At 41.6% G+C, this 17,608-nt stretch overlaps 1 protein-coding gene across 1 annotated transcript; it reads right to left on the bottom strand.

The window, feature by feature from the left end:
* Nucleotides 1-384: 384 nt before the first annotated feature.
* LOC145450386 (uncharacterized) lies at nucleotides 385-17,278 on the bottom strand. The gene is made up of 11 exons (XM_080328904.1): nucleotides 16,542-17,278; nucleotides 12,686-12,880; nucleotides 11,923-12,038; nucleotides 11,206-11,324; nucleotides 6,405-7,839; nucleotides 5,469-5,612; nucleotides 5,203-5,235; nucleotides 4,764-4,827; nucleotides 2,681-2,852; nucleotides 2,511-2,611; nucleotides 385-1,184 (listed from the first exon to the last, which is right to left on the bottom strand). The coding sequence occupies exons 1-11, from the start codon at nucleotides 17,169-17,171 to the stop codon at nucleotides 561-563; spliced, it is 3,633 nt and encodes a 1,210-aa protein (XP_080185030.1). The 5' UTR covers nucleotides 17,172-17,278; the 3' UTR covers nucleotides 385-560.
* Nucleotides 17,279-17,608: the final 330 nt, after the last annotated feature.

Genomic DNA, 17,608 nt, shown 5'->3' with positions numbered 1-17,608 from the left:
GCCTTGCACCTGCTCTACGTAATACATCCGACCCCACGACCAGAGTAAATTGACAGATTGCTCTTGAGCAGTGGTTCTTAACCTGACTGACCCTGAAATCTTCGCCATGTCACAAGCGTCTGCCTTATTACACATCTACAGAAATCTGCGGCACAAGCCGAATTGCTCGTCAACAACAGTGTTACGAGAACAACGCCATCAAAACGTGGTTTTCGTACGAAACAAGAGTATAATCAACATCAACTACATATCAGTGTGACTCCTTCCGTATGAATGTGTCTTAACCTCCAGCAAATCCCAGGAAAAAATGTCCTATTACTCTTAATAAAACACAACTGATACCTTCAGTACATCTCTCGATCCACAGACACAACCCTCCAAACATTCGACGTGATTCATTTATATTCAAATATATACCACAAAAATGATCGCACAAAAAAGTTGGTTCGCGCATGCACACGCCGTCACACGATTCAATTCGACAGCACCGTACAAATTGCATTTCATTCGAGACAAAAAAGTATCACAAAAACCAGAAAACATGCAAATAACGTTCACGATCATGATCCTAACAACTTGCCGCCGTTCGAGAAGCAAATGCGAGACAATCCGCTTCCGTTTTTCGGAAAAAGAGTCAGTTTTATCGAGCTCATGTCCGAAGACACGGTAGGCAGGCAGTCGTCGATCAACATACTAGACGGGTCAGGCGAAATCGATTCTTCTGCCCGATTCTGCATATTATCGGCACCGTCTGCTGGCAAAGGTGGCAGCACGTCGACCGCATCGCGTTGTATCTGGTCCGGGTTGCGTAAATACATCCCCGGCGAATGCGGCAGAGGTGGAGAACTGCTTTCTAAACGGTCCGGAGTAGATGGCCCTTGATCTGGCACAGTAATGACCTGAGAATCTGCCACTGTAGCTATTGGCAATGCGTCTTTAACAGATTCATCGTCGGAAATCGCGGCAAACTCGTGCCCGCGGTCTCTCAAAATTGGTTCGCTGATCAGGTCCGACTTCGAGTTCATGGTGGCTAAAGTCAGTCGGTTGAGGACGACTTGCGTCTGGGCCTCGAGCGTGTCGCTGTGCTCCTCGATGAGGTGCTGCTCGAAGCACCTACACGTGAAGAACCGCATGTGGCAAAGCTCGCATTGAAAAGGCTTGTCCGTGAAGTTTCGGTTCTGAAACTTTAAAAGGCAGTCGCTAAAACAGAAGTTGGAGTAGGGTTGCGATGACTCGACTCGAGTCATTTTCTCAAAACGCGGAAATGACTCGACTCGAGTCAATCTGTGTATTGACTCGACTTGGACTCGAGTCATCACGCATGACTCTAACGAAGTCATATGATGCCGAGACTCAGACGGCCAAGACCAACATTTCATTGCAATTTCGAAGAATAGCAAGGTAATCACACTATCGGGATTTCGTCTATTGGTTATGGTACTTGAAAATGCGACCAGAGACTGCTAAAAGTGAGGAAAATTAGTATATTATAAATGTGAACCATTCGATATCACCAAACAGAGTTATAAAAAGTGGGTTTAACAAGACTTTAACTGGAAACTTAGCAGTCAACACAATGACTTGGACTCGGACTCGAGTCACAATACCATGATTCGGACTAGACTCGGAGGTGAATTGAAAATGACTCGACTTGATTCGAGTCAAAACTATACAAGTGAGATTGACTTGTGACTCGGAGCCTTGTGACTTGGTTACAACCCCGAGTTGGAGCGCTAGAAAATTTTCATTGAGCTTTAGGAGCGATCACAAAGTATCGTCTCTCTGCCTGGATTATTCGAAATTTCATGCCGGTGACGTCAAATTTTGTAAAACAATTGTTGATACACGATGTTCTTTCCCATTCTCTACTAGTTGCCGACGATTACCTCTGACGAGTGTCAGCCGAAAATATTTGTGTTCATTACAACACGAAAATACTGTCCAAATGAATATTGACGTTCTGTTGCTAAAAGAAGCCCTATTCCGAATTGATCGCAATCAGAATTATAGCTAAATTAATTTTGATTATAATTGTAATCACGGAAGATCAAAGAAGGCGGTTGACATAAAACTGATTTAATTAAAGCAACGTTATTTGAGTACCTAGGTAAACACATATATACATGATTGAAGTTTATATACAAACATGATATCCGTGAAAGTCTCCAATTATGATAAATCTTATACCTAGAAATATGATTCTGTTAATGTATTTTGATTTAAAACAGTCTTCAGCGTGTCAAAATAACAAGTAGATTGAATTCCTGAACTTTATATATAGTACGACTGACTGAGCCCATTTTTTATCTAGCCCATTTTGTGAAAATACGAGATTTTAGTCAAAATAGCCCCACGGATGATCTACAAAAATAGAGCCAATTTGAAAAAACAGATCATATTCGGAATCAGTGCCCTTCAGAACCCCCAAAACCACCCTTACTTTGTCTGCCTAAAAATATGTGTTGACCAGAGTTATCGAGTCATCCAGGGCCTAAGCAAACTCGACTCACAGGAAAAGTGCGTTTTCGGCTGTCCAATTTCGACGGCGGCATCCCAGAACTGAGCAAGCATTCCTTTTCAATATTCTCCTGCACTTCTTTCCAAATTCCGCCTGTCCAACAAATAGAACAGGTCATGTATCATCAAACCGAAAAACAGAGCAAAAATGTTTCGCACGCACCTGCATGTCGTCTGTAATGAGCCAGCATCGTGTCCACCAGGGTAAATTTCTTATAACAAATCTTGCAGACCATGTAATCGGGGGGTACTGGGACATATCCGCCAGCGGCCCAGGCAGCCCTGCGGAAATCCATCAGCTCCGTCAATCTCTCTATGTACTTGAGCGCGAGATACTAAAAAGCAAAGACGAATGTCACAGACTCAAAGTGACATGCTCATAAAGTAAATATGATGAGTAATTCTGTCTAATAGCTATGCAGAAATTATTATTTTTTTCTCTAAGCAGAATTGGTGTCAAATTGAGTTCAAAGATATGCCAATACTTCTCGATTCAACATAATTATAAACATGAGGCATGAAAATAAGCCCTGCTTCACGTTCATACATACCGACCAATAATTATTCGTCTTAGATAAATGATAGAATTTCTACTATCTACTCTTTATTACAAATGAAATTTCAACTGTTACAAACCCAAAATTATCTACTCCCACAACTTTGCCTCTACGGGTCGCAATTGAGCCAAATTCTTGGCCCTAACAATATCACGGGCAGCCAGTAACATTTGCCAAATAAAGGACAACAACCATTTTAAACAGCCGGATCAGCATTCGCGTACAATATAATCATAAAGAATCATATATCCGTTCAGAACTCATCATTTCCAGCAATATATGCGCATGTCACCATATCTATTTACGATATTCATGCTATAATTTCTCATCACTTCGAAACTAGGTTTCGATCAAATAAGATCAAGTAGTGTTTATAAAAATGTAGACGGGGCGCCGTTTAAAAAACGATGCCGCCGTCGCTGTAGACTCCGCGAAAGGGCCTCCAGCCTCGAACTGACAGACGGAGTCTCCCCTTTGGGAGCGCGGTAATTTAGCCCCGCGAAACGCGACAGATCAGAGCAGCTAGACTGATACGTCACGTCACAGAGGCAACACAAAAATAGGCACAATCGTATTGAAATAAACCCGAATATTTTTAGCTGACGCTCGTCAGGGGTAATTGTCAACAACCAGCAGAAATGTACATGCAACAATTCAAGACAAACAAAGTATCCCCAATAGCGATAGTTTCCAGAATTGGTCAATTAGATAACTTAGCTACTCAAGTACCAGTAGAAGTAAATCTGTAGATTTCTACTCAATTACAAGTACAAAGTAGAAATTTCAAACACTTGTCAAACTACTTCAAGTAGTAGTAGAAAATCAAATGCCTGACAACTACTCAATCGTCGTAATCTACAAATATATATTCAGTTACCGCGATGCAAGGGCTGTTTTGAGCTGCGTTGATGGCGAATTCACCCGAAAAAGTGATTGAAACTTATGCTATAACCGTATTTTAAAAAATATGAATTCCAAAAAGCAGTTTAGTCTAAAAGACAATAGGGTTGTTCAAAATAACTATTTTCTCCGGATTCCTGGGATTCACTGATAAAATTGTTGGGTTGCCTGAATAAGGCTGCACACCAAATTTGGCTCAATTCCAGCCAGCCGAAGCCGCGGCAGAGCAAATTTTAAATTTCAATTTTTTTTTTAATTCAATTTTTTTCCTTCAAATTTTACTGCCAACCCCGTGAAATGGTTAAGTTACGTAAGAGAATGACGCATAACAATTTTTGCTCACTTCCAGTTAGTGGAAGCGAAGTTATTGCAGGTGAAAGTTTTGGATTTCCAAAACAGCATTGATGGTGGGTAATCCCAGAAGTATTGATGAAAAACTCTAAATAACATCGCTTCTACGGGGTGGAATTGCGTCAAATTTCTTTTGCATCGTTTTTGTAGACAACTTATCAATTTCATGGGGTTGAAAGTAAAATTTGAAAGAAATTTTTTTATTCAAAAATTTCAATTGGCTGGTAGGAATTGAGCCTAATTTGGTGCGCAGCCTTTTTTAGGAAACCTTACAGTTCAATCATTGAAACTCTGAAATCTGGAAAGAAAAGTTATTTTTGAACAACACTACTGCCCTAGCAGGAGTGAAAGTTCAGTCCTACCTCCGGTAGTTTCAGTCTATATGAAATTCGCAGATATCCTAGATACGGAATTCGTGGAAATGATTGAAAGACCGACCTTCTCCTCGAGTTCCCGGAACACGCCGATGCGACCTTTCTTGACGGCTGCCGACACCTGGAACCTGAAATGCGCATCATATTACAGGGCGGATATAACGACAAATTTTACGAGACACTCTATTGCGATAGTCAGGGACCGCAGCGGGGTTGTAACCAAGTCACGAGTCAATCTCTTTTTCACAGTTTTGAGTCAAGTCGAGTCATTTTCAATTCAGCACAGCTAGCAGGGGGTCGAGTCCGAGTCAGTGTTTTACAAGTCGAGTCGATACAAAAATTGACTCGAGTCGGGTCATTTTACGCATTTCAAAAAATGACTCGAGTCAAGTCGAGTCACAAAAAATTGCGACTCGAGTCGTCACAACCCCGGACCGCAGGTCCCCGGAAATCCTAAAGGATAATAAGTTCGGTTTGCTCAGCCTAAATTCAAGTACACTCACCGGTCACTGATCCTTTCCTCATACTTCTTGCGCCTGAACACGAGAGGTTTAGAATTAGAAGACTATCATTAGAGGCGACAAAATAACAAACGACCTCTTGAAATGCACGCAACAATGCATAATGCGGTTGCCCCGTTAAACCTAATTCAGTGGTTCTTGACCCGGGGGTTAACTGAAGTTCAAGACACGCACCCGACTCACAGAAAAAGTCATACTGATTTGCAGTAGATATTTAATAATATTGTTACGCAAAAGAGAATCCTTACCATTTATTTGCGGCGCAGAATTCGCTATCGCTGTCGGTGGTGTCGCCGTCGTCTGTCCGTTTGTACTTGTTGTTACAAAGAATGTCGTCCGTCTCATCGTCAGACGGAGGCTGCAGCATCTTTTCTTTTATGCTCTCATCCTCACTGTTAAACAAGGCATCGGGTTCAATAATAAAATGCCGGGTTAGTGGCATACGTATTCGATGAAATTGTCAGGTAGGTTGGCCAACAAATTCCTGCACACCGAATTTTGCTCAATTCCAACCGGTAAAAACTAAGTTTTTGGAGTAAAAAATTATGCATTTGAAAAAAATAGCATTTATGGTAGGAAATTCTATACCGTAATCTTTAATTTTAGAACTACCGTAGATAGGCCATTATTTCAAATCTAAAATTTTGAATATCGTTAACTTCACCTCGACAGGTTGGAATTGAGCACAATTTGGCCTGCAGCGAGTTTTTAACCAACCAAACTACGCTATTGAATACCAAGCAAAATTTAAAGAAAAACTCAAGTTTGAACATAACTCAATTGTACAGCAACCTTGAAAATTGGCTGACGTCACGCATCCTACATCGAAAGTAGGATTGGGCAAAATCTGTAACGTGGTGATTCGATTTAGAGCCAATTCGGGATTCAAGTAACACATATTATGCCATCACACGAGCGATAATGAAAGTCGAAAAATGTAACCTTTTGCGGCCGCAAAATAAGCCACATCTTGATCATAATCAACTTTGAAACTATATCACGAGCATAAACATGGCCAAAAATGGGAAAATTTTAGAAAAAATTGATTACGGTATCTATAAACTTGAAAATTGGAACTTGAAATTTAAAATTACAATTGACACTAGATCCCAGCCCTAATCAGAACTACAAAACAAAGTTTGGAATCAACGCAAGAATCAAATCGATAAAAGAACCATACACACCTCTCATTTTCACCATCCGACAACATCTCCTGTTTAATCCTGACCACTTCCCCGTTGACCACAACTTCCTTATACCTCCTCCCGCCACGATCCCTCTTCGAGTCCACTCTCTTCGGCAGACCCCCGGAAACCCTCTTCAGCACCACCAGACACTCGGGAAGCATTTCCTCCACCCGCGTATTCCTACAGCCCGGGCCGCCCCGCTTTTTATTTTTATGACACAAGAAATCGTATTCGAACGTGGAGTGTTTTTTGATCTGCTTGAATTTCAAGGCTGGTTTTGGGTCGCATTCCACTTTTACCCTTTTTAAATCCGGACCGTCCTGGTCTGAAACTTGGACGACGGGTCTTTTCCTGTCGGATTCAGGATCGAAAACTTCGTTTTCTGCGTTCTGCGTTTCCACACGGGAACGCAAGTACTCGTTACGCATTTTCCTACGTTGCAGCCTTGTCCTGGTCTCGCGCATTTTACGTTTAACGAAATCACGCTTCGAATCGACGCCTTGCAACCCCAGCAAACGCAAAAACGAGTTCTTCTTCGCCAATTCCTCGGCCGTCAATTTACAAAAGACATTTTCTGGCTTTTTAGCGGTTCGTTCGGGATTAATTTCAGGGGGTTTTGATCGCGCCAATAACCCAGCCAAATCGATTTCACGCAGAAGACTATCTCCAGATATTACGTGTTTCGCTAAATCAATCAGTCTAGGCGGGGTGATCTTAACCTCGAAAGGAGGCGGCGACAATGTGTCCCGCTGTCTGTTAAACCTCGGAAGGACTTGTTTTCTGGACTTATGAGCCACCTTTTTATCCATAATTTCTTTCGCTTTCAAGATCATTTCGTTCGTGGTGCTAATCGGCCCTTTGTGCAGAATCTGAGGATTTTTGGGACGCAGCACAGTCGGGACTACTTTTAACTGTTGTTGTGTCGCTTGAGGGCCGGTCGTGTGCGACTTAGACCCAACCCCTGTCACCGGCATTAACAATAGAGTCATATTTTGCCCCGGAGCGGCCGACCCATTGGCTTGCGTCGTTTTCGAATTTCCCGCTATTTTCATCACCATAGGTTGTCCGTTGTTGGGCATCTTTACTTGACGTTTAGCCCACTGCGCGGGAGAATGGTTCAATATGACAGGTCCGGCCGATGTGGACTGAATACAGCCTTGGGCCTGTGATACCGTGGCGGTGTTGGGTAATATTTGTACATGACGAGAAGACATGACTTTCACAACTGGTTTCGTAGCTTGTGAAGTCACAAATCTAATCCCCCCCGCTGTTGAATTCAACGTAGCCCCGGAAGACGCGATTTCAACTTTCCTGACGCCAATACTGTTTTGTTGCGTCACATTTTGCGGATTCTTAACCGCGGCCGAAGGGCTCGAAGAACTGTTTTCTTTCAGCTTAACGCCGGTCGATATCTTGTACGGTACTTTGTTAGCTGTCAAATACGGGAGGCGTTAGAGCAGGGCTACTCAAATAAACAACTATTTTCAGCAAAGGTCCAGTTTCAAAACTTTACAATTTGCTCAAGTATAGGGATAGCTTTTTGAGTACCTGTGCTGAAATGATACACCCCTCGCCACTAAGAGTTGAATCACCAACGAGAATTATAGTTTAGATACTATTTTTCACTGTGGAAATTGTGAATCACGAATACGAAAGGTGTACTACAAAGCTACCCGCGTTAGTGGAAATCACATATCGAAAGTCATGTTGAAACCGCAGCATTGTCATAAAGTGCAATGAAATAGGTATGATCGAAAAAAATACCAAATTATAATGTGATGTAGTAGATCTGGCATGAAAAGTACATATTCGAACTCTCCACATCGTTAATATACTGATGGTTGAATAATCAACGCACTGCCTAGTACTCAATTGCGAATCTAAACACTCACGTACTCAGTTATGATATAATTTACTGTTATACAAATGTGATAAAGCATAACTAGATACAAAATCCGGTGAAGCAGCATTAGCCAAGCGACAAGCGAAATGTAATTATTGTCCTGTGAGTCACACCTATTATTAAAAGGGCGATTTTTTCGATATGTCAAAAAGTCAAAATTATCGCGTTAAGAAAAAAAATTGTTTACGAAGTCAAATTTCTTTTGCAACTTGCATTTCGTTTGTATCGTAGGCCTAGCCGTTGTTGACGGCCCATTGTCTGCTCATTGTGAATCATAAACAGTTAAATATAACAGGTCGACATGGTGTTATGCTCAACGTACCGCAATATCCTAACTGGTTCTTATATCAAGAAGCGCATGATGAAAAATTGTGATGTAGACCAGTGGTTCTCAACCGCCGGTCCACGACGACATTCCTACCGGTCCGCCAGGTAAATTAAAATTTTATACCTTAAATTCAAGATTCACTGTAAAAGCCTTGTCCTATTGATGAAATAAATACAAAATCAAATTTTAAACTGATTCAGAACTACTTGAGGTAACACTAGGGCTGGAAACATGTTCGATTTGACTTGAAGTTCAAGACGTGTCATTTGACGACATGCGAGCGACAAGTACAGAACGGGTACGAGCTGACTCATCGCTAAACAGCGTAGTTTGCGCGTGCATTCGTCTTCGATACATTCATTTTGTGCAGGACCGTAACCGGGGCACCCAAACCGCCTAATTGGAGAAGGGCTGAGCTTGAAAAGAAGCCGAAATTATTTTGCAAATGAACATCAGGGTTGTATCCAAGTCATAAGGTTACGAGTCACAAGTCAATCTCACTTTTTTAGTTTTGACTCGAGTCAAGTCGACTCATTTTCAATTCAGCACCGAGTCAAGTCCGAGTTCATGTCACTGAGTAGACTGTCGAGTGCGAGTCACAGTGTTTTGACTCGAGTCCGATTCCAAGTCATTGTGTGGACTTTTCAGTTTCGAGTTAATGTCATGTGAGACCCACAACTCTACTCGGTGATATCGAATGCTTCTCATTCATAATATTCTCATTTTCGTCACTTTTAACAGTTTCAGGTAGCATTTTCAAGTATAGGCCCTACTAGTATTGATACACGAAATAATATCAGCGTGATAACTTCACTATTCTTCGAAATTGCAATGAAATGCCTGTCTTGGTAGACCAAGTCTCGAGTCATATTACTTGGTCCGAGTCATGTGCAACGACTCGAGTACAAGTCGAGTCAATACACAAATTGACTTGAGTCATTACAACCATGATGAACATAAATCATAGCGTATTTATTTGAAACATTTTTCTATTTCTTTTCGCTCTTTGCACGATTTAGTGGCACTAAATGTCTTGCATAATAGGTGCCCGTCTCCGAGAAATACGCATGATTTATAGAAATAGGCATTTGGCATTAGCCATTACCGCGCCATGACGTACCAACACATAATAATGAAGATTAGGCTAACATGGGACTCCGAAAGGAGTGCCAAAATCATGCCAGCAAGAAAACCGATTCAGTCATGAATGGTGGAAAATTTTTCGCTATTGACGCGATTAAGCTACTTAAACTCTTTGCTTACAACGAGTAGAATGAATGTGCTCACAAGTACAGGTGAAAACATCCTCCCAACTGTGGCTTTATCGACCTGTGGGGCACAAGATCAACGCTTTTGGAGGTGGGCTGACAAAGTGTTTTTTCGGCACGGATTGCCGGTATAGTAACTGTAAGGTGTTTTCTTGCGTCACGCATTGTATTCGTAGTTGCCAGACTAGCCTATGCGTCCGGTGGCAGTGGGCAATGAGCAAGGTAGCACAAGGTGCTTGGTTCGAATCCGAAACGCTTCTTGTATCGATATTGTCAAGGAGAAGAATATTATTCGAGTTGGCGTGGTTGGTTAAACCCACGGCCTTCGGCACGAAAGACTGTAAACGACTCTCGGCGGTAGCACGTTTATCTGGATTAGGCAATTTTACATCGACTCAGCAGACTGACTACCATAAAATCACATGGATGCCATCGTGAAGATAATTAATCACGATCAAAACCCTCCAAATGTCACTCTCTAGCACCATATAACTGCAAAAAACGGCTGCATGCTTTACATTTTGGCTTAACTCAATTTTCAAAGTTCACCGGTCCGCCAGTCATTTTTTTGAAATTTTACCGGTCCGCGAGGTGAAAAAGGTTGAGAACCACTGATGTAGACAGTATTGTCAGAATGAAGCAACACGGTGTGTCACCAGCAGTGTACGCACAACTTCTGTGTTGCCATCCAACAACTGCTGCTGTTGAACGTTATTTCTCCATTCGTGGCAAGCTACTTGGCAAGGACAGACACTTTCTATCCGAGAATGTAGGAAAGTATCTTTCGTTGCTCTACAACAAATTTGAATTATTTCTACCATAATGCGTGATTTAACTACTGGAATTCTTCACAGGTCCACCTTTCGTTAAAATAAAGTTTTTTCGTGTAAAAAGTTGACAGTTTTCAAGTCAAAAAGTTTTTTCATGCCATACTACTTCCTAAGGACAGACATTTCCAACCAGAAATGAAAACAAACAGTACAATTCTAACAATATCTGTGAAAACACCTAATTTACATACACGAGGGCAAAATTTTGTCAAAGTTAAGTTTAACAAGGTAAAAAAATGTCAAAATTTTGAGGTAAAAAAATCGCCCTAATTATTATATAGTTGAATAATTTTCAACCTAATTATCAGTGATAGTGTAAAACTTTGTCAAAAATGTTTTACTAAGCATTCGCTCATTAGAGGGCAGTAAAACATGCTCCGAATTTTCTCTGATGCAGCTTCATTTTCAATTCATTGACATTCGATAAAATCCTCAGCGGTTCCATAGACTGCTTGACAACGCAACTGACCTGCTTGCGTGGCCTGAAGGTTCGAAAGGTGCTTCTTCAGATGCAGGAACATGACGCGCTCGCAATCCATCTTCAACGGACATGATATAACAAACGGGCAGCTTCTGATTAGCTGACATCTGTCGTAAACGAACGAGGAAACTTATGTTATCAAATCAACGCGACTAGCTTCACATACCAGGCGACATATAGTGACAAATAACATAAAATCAACAGTAGCAATTCTCAAGTAGGATTGATCACCTTTCCAGGTCAAATCATGACTAGCTTTAGTGAATGGGGTCATTTTCGGTGCAGAGCAGAGATGTCACTTCAAGTGTAAGATTCAGTAGTGCACAATAGAAAATCTCATACACTCAATGGCTGTTTTGCTACTGCAAATTGTAGACGGTTAAAGGCCAAAGTAACTTGTGTAATGTCTCTATGTTCCCATTTCAATTCTAATTTCCAGCACTCCTGAAAATGCTACAGGAGAACTGTATAGTGTGAAACTAGCCATGCTTGCCGTACAGACTTTTGCCATTCTCATGCTTGAATATAACTCCAATATTTTTAGAAAGGCTGAAAATTTGTTAGTTGTTAAAGTCTGGTAGCTGATACGATTTAAAGCCCATAAAAATGGTTGATCCAGCTCAAATCAAGGTAAAAATTCCATGTCTCTAATGTCGGATTCAATTTTTACACGGACAGGAAAGAACTTTCCAGAATGCACCGAACCTCAAGGCATGGTTGAAGGAGTCCAGTATCTTCACAGGAGCTGTGAACTGTGCGAGGAACTCATCCCGAGACAGCCTGTTCAATTCATCGACTGTATAAAGCTTCTTTCGCAAAGCCTGCAAAAAATTGATGGCAATGACGATAACTCCTTCGCGTTTAATAACACCCGTAAGGTGGCAAATAACTGAACCATGTATTCGAGCAGACTAAGCTATCATCTTTGGCGCACAAAAACAAAATTCGAAGAACATAGAAGTATATAGACACCAGAATCCTACGGAAATAGAAGAAACCGTTCCATCAAATGACGCTAAACATGAATATCATAAACTAGAATTCGTATTACCGGCTTGCATTATAATTAAATCTTATAATAAACAGGATTAATTATGAACATAATTACAGATTTTCAATTCATCAATTCATTCATTCATCAGGACTGATAGACGAAATACCAATCATGCTTGACTATTCTTTCAAGACACAATGAAATGTCTGTCTTGGCTGTCCTAGTCTCGAGTCGATACGGAAATTGACTCGAGTAGAGTAATTTTAAATATTTCAAAAAATGACTCGAGGCAAGTCCAGTCACCAAAAAATTACGACTCGAGTCATTACAGCCCTGAAAAAACACATAAAATAATATCCATGACAACAAATATGTGCCACAATATCAGTCTAAAAGCTGATAGAGGGATCTAACCTCACAACTCCATTATTGCGATCTTTGTAAGCAACGGTCAACGATTGTTAAAGAACCTACCTTGGGCTTCTGTGTCACGGGAGGCTGCACTGGTGGAGTCGCATTGTGGCTACTCGTGGTCGCCAGCGGTGTGCTGGACCCCGACAGGTTGGTAGAAACTAGTCCTTTGTCAGTCTTCGTCATAAAGTTACCCAACACCTTCACCCGCGACCCGTTTTTCAGCATTATGACCTTTTGCCCTTGTGCATTTTTCATCTAGCCCAACAAGAATGTGATTATACGAGCGACAATTACAGGTGGGACCATAATGCAGTGTAAACTACAGTAGCGGTTCTCAACCGTCGGCCCGCAGAGCCAAATATAGTAGTAATATTTTATCTCAATTGCAAAATGAAAAGAAATTATTTCCATTGTGCGGTGGGTAATCCCAGAATTATTAATTCGCTTCTACGGGTTGGAATTGCATCAAATTTGTTTTGCATCGTTTTCGTAGACGACTCAACAATTTCATGGGATTGACAGTAAAATCTGATAATTTTTTACAATAAATTCCAAATTTTCAAATTCCCGTGCGTTCACATCTACCAGTTGGAATCTGAAAATTTGGTGTACAGCGCTTTTTTAAGCAACATAACAATTTAATCAGTGAAATCCCTCTAATCTAGAAAAAAGTTATTTTCGAACAACTCTAACCCAAAGCATTGCCAGGCCCTGTGGATATACAGCATTATCAGCTGTATATCAGTTGTATCGCAGCAGTGTCAACTGTATCACTCTAAGTGTCAGCTGTATCACCCAGGTATCATCCAGAAATCTCTCTGCATAAAAAGTATCACGTCAAGACTACGTCTGGGATGCGAAACAGTCAGGTACCAGAACACGAGGGTATCGTCTCCTACAGTGATGATGCAAACATACCAATTGTCTCATTGCGAGAAATGTCAAGAGTAAACTAGATTCAGGACGCAGTATAGCAAGGCTACAAAATGATTTGTGCGATGATGAAGTGGACCAAGATTCACCCACTCAACAAGTAGCCTATCACTCATACAACACCTGGCCACCATGTTCGAGCAGATATCTCTATGGAGTATCATATCTGGACTGCGTTCAAACCTGCATTTAAATTTCATAATCCCTACTACTCCTGTGCGTTTGGGTACCCACATTCACCTCTAGACACAGATATTTACGATACTGTTTTTTCTAATAAAAGGAATAAGTTTCATGAATGAAAATAATGTGACCCCGGAACGAAATTATTTGCAATCAATATCAATTTAACTAAAAATGCCATTCGCTTTCTTTTTCGGCGGCTGAGGCCTGGTTTCGATCCAGCATTTTTATTTGCAACCGTGATGCGTAGCTTCCCGTCGGAAGAAACTTTCAAGTTAGCATCGGCACGCAATATTGCTTCTCCAAGACACCTTGCAAATATCATTTCTTTTTCCTTGTCCGATTTTTTGTCCCGGAATTCAAATTTCATAATTCATGTTCAAATTTCCCCTTCAGTCGGTAAATTCCAAGACTTGGACAACTAGAAAATTTTCAGCTTTTTCAAATTAGATTTGAATAAGATTACCGACATTCCGCTCTAATTTAGTGAAGTTAGACAACTAGAATTATCTATTCCTTGATTATAAAATGCCCTCTTTACATCCAAATACATTGTCGTGGCCATTTCATGTAGCCGATCAATCAATTTTGTCAGCTTACATTTTTGCCACTGCTCTTCAGAGTACGAATGCCGCTTTAATATTCTATTCGACACCCAAACCTTCTCACTGGAACCTTCCCGAGAAATAGCTGATACAGCTGATACCCGAGTGATATGCAGAGTGATACCTGGGTGATACAGCCAGGCGCGTAGCCAGAGGGGGGGTTTCGGGGGTCGGAACCCCCGACTTTTGAAGCGCGAAACCCCTTCCATTTACGCGAAACCCCTCTCGATGCATTTCAATATTTCGTCGGTCGGTAGCACTAGCTAATTTGTAGCACGCTCTTGCGCAATGATATGACCGATACATATGATGGCCTTTTTCTCGCGTCTTCTCTCGTGTGCACAGTAGACGAGAGAGGGCTTTTTTTCACGTGCGTGCAAGGGAGACAAGGTCGTTATATCGTACAATGTAATCACAGTCACAGTGTAGCTACAACTCGTCGCGTCGCTTTTCCGAACGCGCGTAATTAGTATTAATAATATCAGATGTATTGCAGTATTCACCTCACTGGCGACGCGTAATTCATAATTGTCGCGTGGTCCGCGATCTCATCAAATCTAGAACTCTATTAGGTCTATGCTTCAACAATTGGATGCTTAATCTCACGCATTCACCGATACACGGCATTGACGGCAACGCAACTTTGATCTACAATTTGACGGCTTAATATCAACAAAGAACAAAGAAATAGCAACAGGTTATCTGACGAACACTGTATTCAAACGGCATTCTTCAATCTACGCTAACATTTTTTTGCTAAAATCCTTTAACACGGCCAAGCCAGGCTTGCGCGCGGCCAATTGGCCGGGCCTATTGCAGATGCGGTTCTTCAAGCCAGTAGAACTAGGCTTGTTAGAGACGTGATAAATCAGGCTAGCAACGATTGCATCCAGCACGGCAAAAACTAACGAGAATCGATCTCGCCGAGATGATTGCGAAATTAAGTCATCGATTGGCGCGCGCTCCGCAATCGTTGCTAGCCTGATTTATCACGTCTCTAACAAGCCTAGTTCTACTGGCTTGAAGAACCGCGTCTGCAATAGGCCCGGTGCGAACTATACCATCGCCTGCACAATCGCATCTGCTTTGCCTGTCCCGCACTATATCATCGTTGGCTTACACAACAATCGCATCCGCAATATGCCTGATACGAAAGATATCATCGCTAGCCTAATAACGATCGCGTCTCAGGCCTAGCATGCTTTGGCTCCTATCTCTCGATGGATTGTATGCGGATTTGCGATCGTGATTAAAGAATGACATCGCTAAACTGAATGACATGGAATGTCCGCAATCGACCTCAAACATGTACGTGCGACGGTGCGTACATACTTGACTGATTTTCGCTAATACTTGAACATAACCATCGGAAGATGTGTGTCAATGCTTGAGTTATAAAAGATGAGAAAGGTTTGAAATTGAACCACCTGAAATCGGTGCCATTATAGAACAGATTCCATAACAACTCGGACATTTTGACTTGTGCAAATCGTCGCCGGGGTTACGTAATATGCGTTGATATGCGCGTAATAAGCGTTGAGAAAGCTCGCGTATTCAATTGTTCGCGAGAGATCAGGGACTCGCTAATTAACAGCACTTCCGGACACGTTGGCAAGCTTATCATACGCGTAAGTTCGTCAACGCGAGGCGATTGTATAATCGTCATTTACGCATTACTTAACCCTAATGAATTGATGCTATAAAAATCGAAACCCCGCCCTCTTCATTTCAAACCCCTCCCATATTTTTCGGCTGGCTACGCGCCTGGATACAGCTGATACCTGAGTGGTACAGCTGATACTGGAATGATACAGCTGATGCTGCAGTGATACAGCTGATACTTCAGTGATACAGCTTATACTTCAGTGATACGGCCGTGATTCAGCTGAGGTACAGCTGTATATCCACAGGGCCGCATTGCCATAATGCGCTAAGAAATAGGTATGGTCGAAAATGAATAAAATTATCTTTAATGTGATGCAGAACTGGCATTGCATCCTTTCTAATAATTTCAAGATTAAGTCAAATCTCTCAAGAATTCGAGAATCACCTTGTAAATTAAATTTGCATGTCAACAGCCACCAACACATAATAACTGCATTACGCGTCGACGTCCGCAGAAATTTCCTTCTACGGCCGCAGGTTGGCCACCCCTGGTATACATCACAGCATTCTACAAGTAATTGTCAACTTACCAGCGCAGGATTGGTAGCTATTTTCAATAGCGAAGGTACAGTTTTGCTCGTCGTGATTGGAGTTGTTATTGCTCTTCCGACACCGGTGGGAACCATGATTTGCTGAGGTAGAGTAACAGTGACCGGCTTGCTCGCTATAGATCGCAGTACTGATATTTTTGGTGCCACAGTTTTTTTCACATTTGTAGCAGTTTTAGTCTGGGTGACAGGCGCCTCGCTTTGAGACACGGTAGTAACAGGGGATGTGCTTTGAATCATTGTAAAGGTGTTTGTAAACACGGGCCCGTTCTTTGTGCTGGTGGCAGCCTTTTGCGAACCTCTTTTGCGGGAAGACGAACGAGACGGGCCTGAGTCGACCCCCACAATTGTAGGCACTGCTTCTTCCGACAAAGTCCGCCTCGGATTCTTATGGCCGATGTCTTTCCCGTGTTGGTCGAGCCATAAACTGAAATTATAGCACTTTGTCTCGAAATGAGCGCCGCACACGCTCGAGTAGACTCCCGGCTCGGTGAAATCGGGATCGATGCCTTTCACGAATTGAACCCATTGCTCCCTGCGTTTCGGGTCCTTCGGAAAGAAATGGGTGCTCGTGTGGCGTTCGTTACACCCCGGTACTACACACCGCGGCATCTCTTCCGATTATCAAAAGTACTACCTTGCGCATAATGATTTAACTAACATGATTAGAAAGGGAAAATCTACTGAATTGAAGCAAATATATTAGTATTAGTGTCTTACTTTGACAGCTAAAAGATTTTCATCTTTTCCAAATTATACTTCAGTAAAAATTATAGCTACCTCTTTTTTCAAATTAGAATAAATTAGAATTATTGAATTCACGAAAACTTAGACATTGAATAAGTTCAGTTCATATAAATTCAGTGATTACAATTCCTGCAATGCTATATTGCTATTTCTTCTTACTCTAGTAAACTGAATAGAACTAAACTACATTGCGGATTCGAGCTATAATTCTATTTCAATGAAGCCATTTTAAACATGACTTCAGGCATAACTAGCAAGCAGTCAGTTTTTCGGTCAGGAAATTGAAAATATTTTTTTCTTTT

This window comes from Botryllus schlosseri, chromosome 11 (assembly GCF_051294905.1).
Source record: "Botryllus schlosseri isolate E-star chromosome 11, Bs_hap1, whole genome shotgun sequence".
Lineage (NCBI taxonomy): Eukaryota > Metazoa > Chordata > Ascidiacea > Stolidobranchia > Styelidae > Botryllus > Botryllus schlosseri.
This window is presented reverse-complemented; position numbering and strand designations above follow the sequence as displayed.

Bases quoted from the DNA above. Each gene is read 5' to 3' on its own strand.
- LOC145450386 (XM_080328904.1), bottom strand. From the start codon at position 17,171: ATGCCGCGGTGTGTAGTACCGGGGTGTAACGAACGCCACACGAGCACC. The intron at 12,039-12,685 runs GTAGGTTCTTTA...AATTTTTTGCAG, and splicing joins CCGTGACACAGAAGCCCAAG to GCTTTGCGAAAGAAGCTTTA. The intron at 4,828-5,202 runs GTGAGTGTACTT...TGCGCATTTCAG, and splicing joins GAGGAAAGGATCAGTGACCG to GTTCCAGGTGTCGGCAGCCG.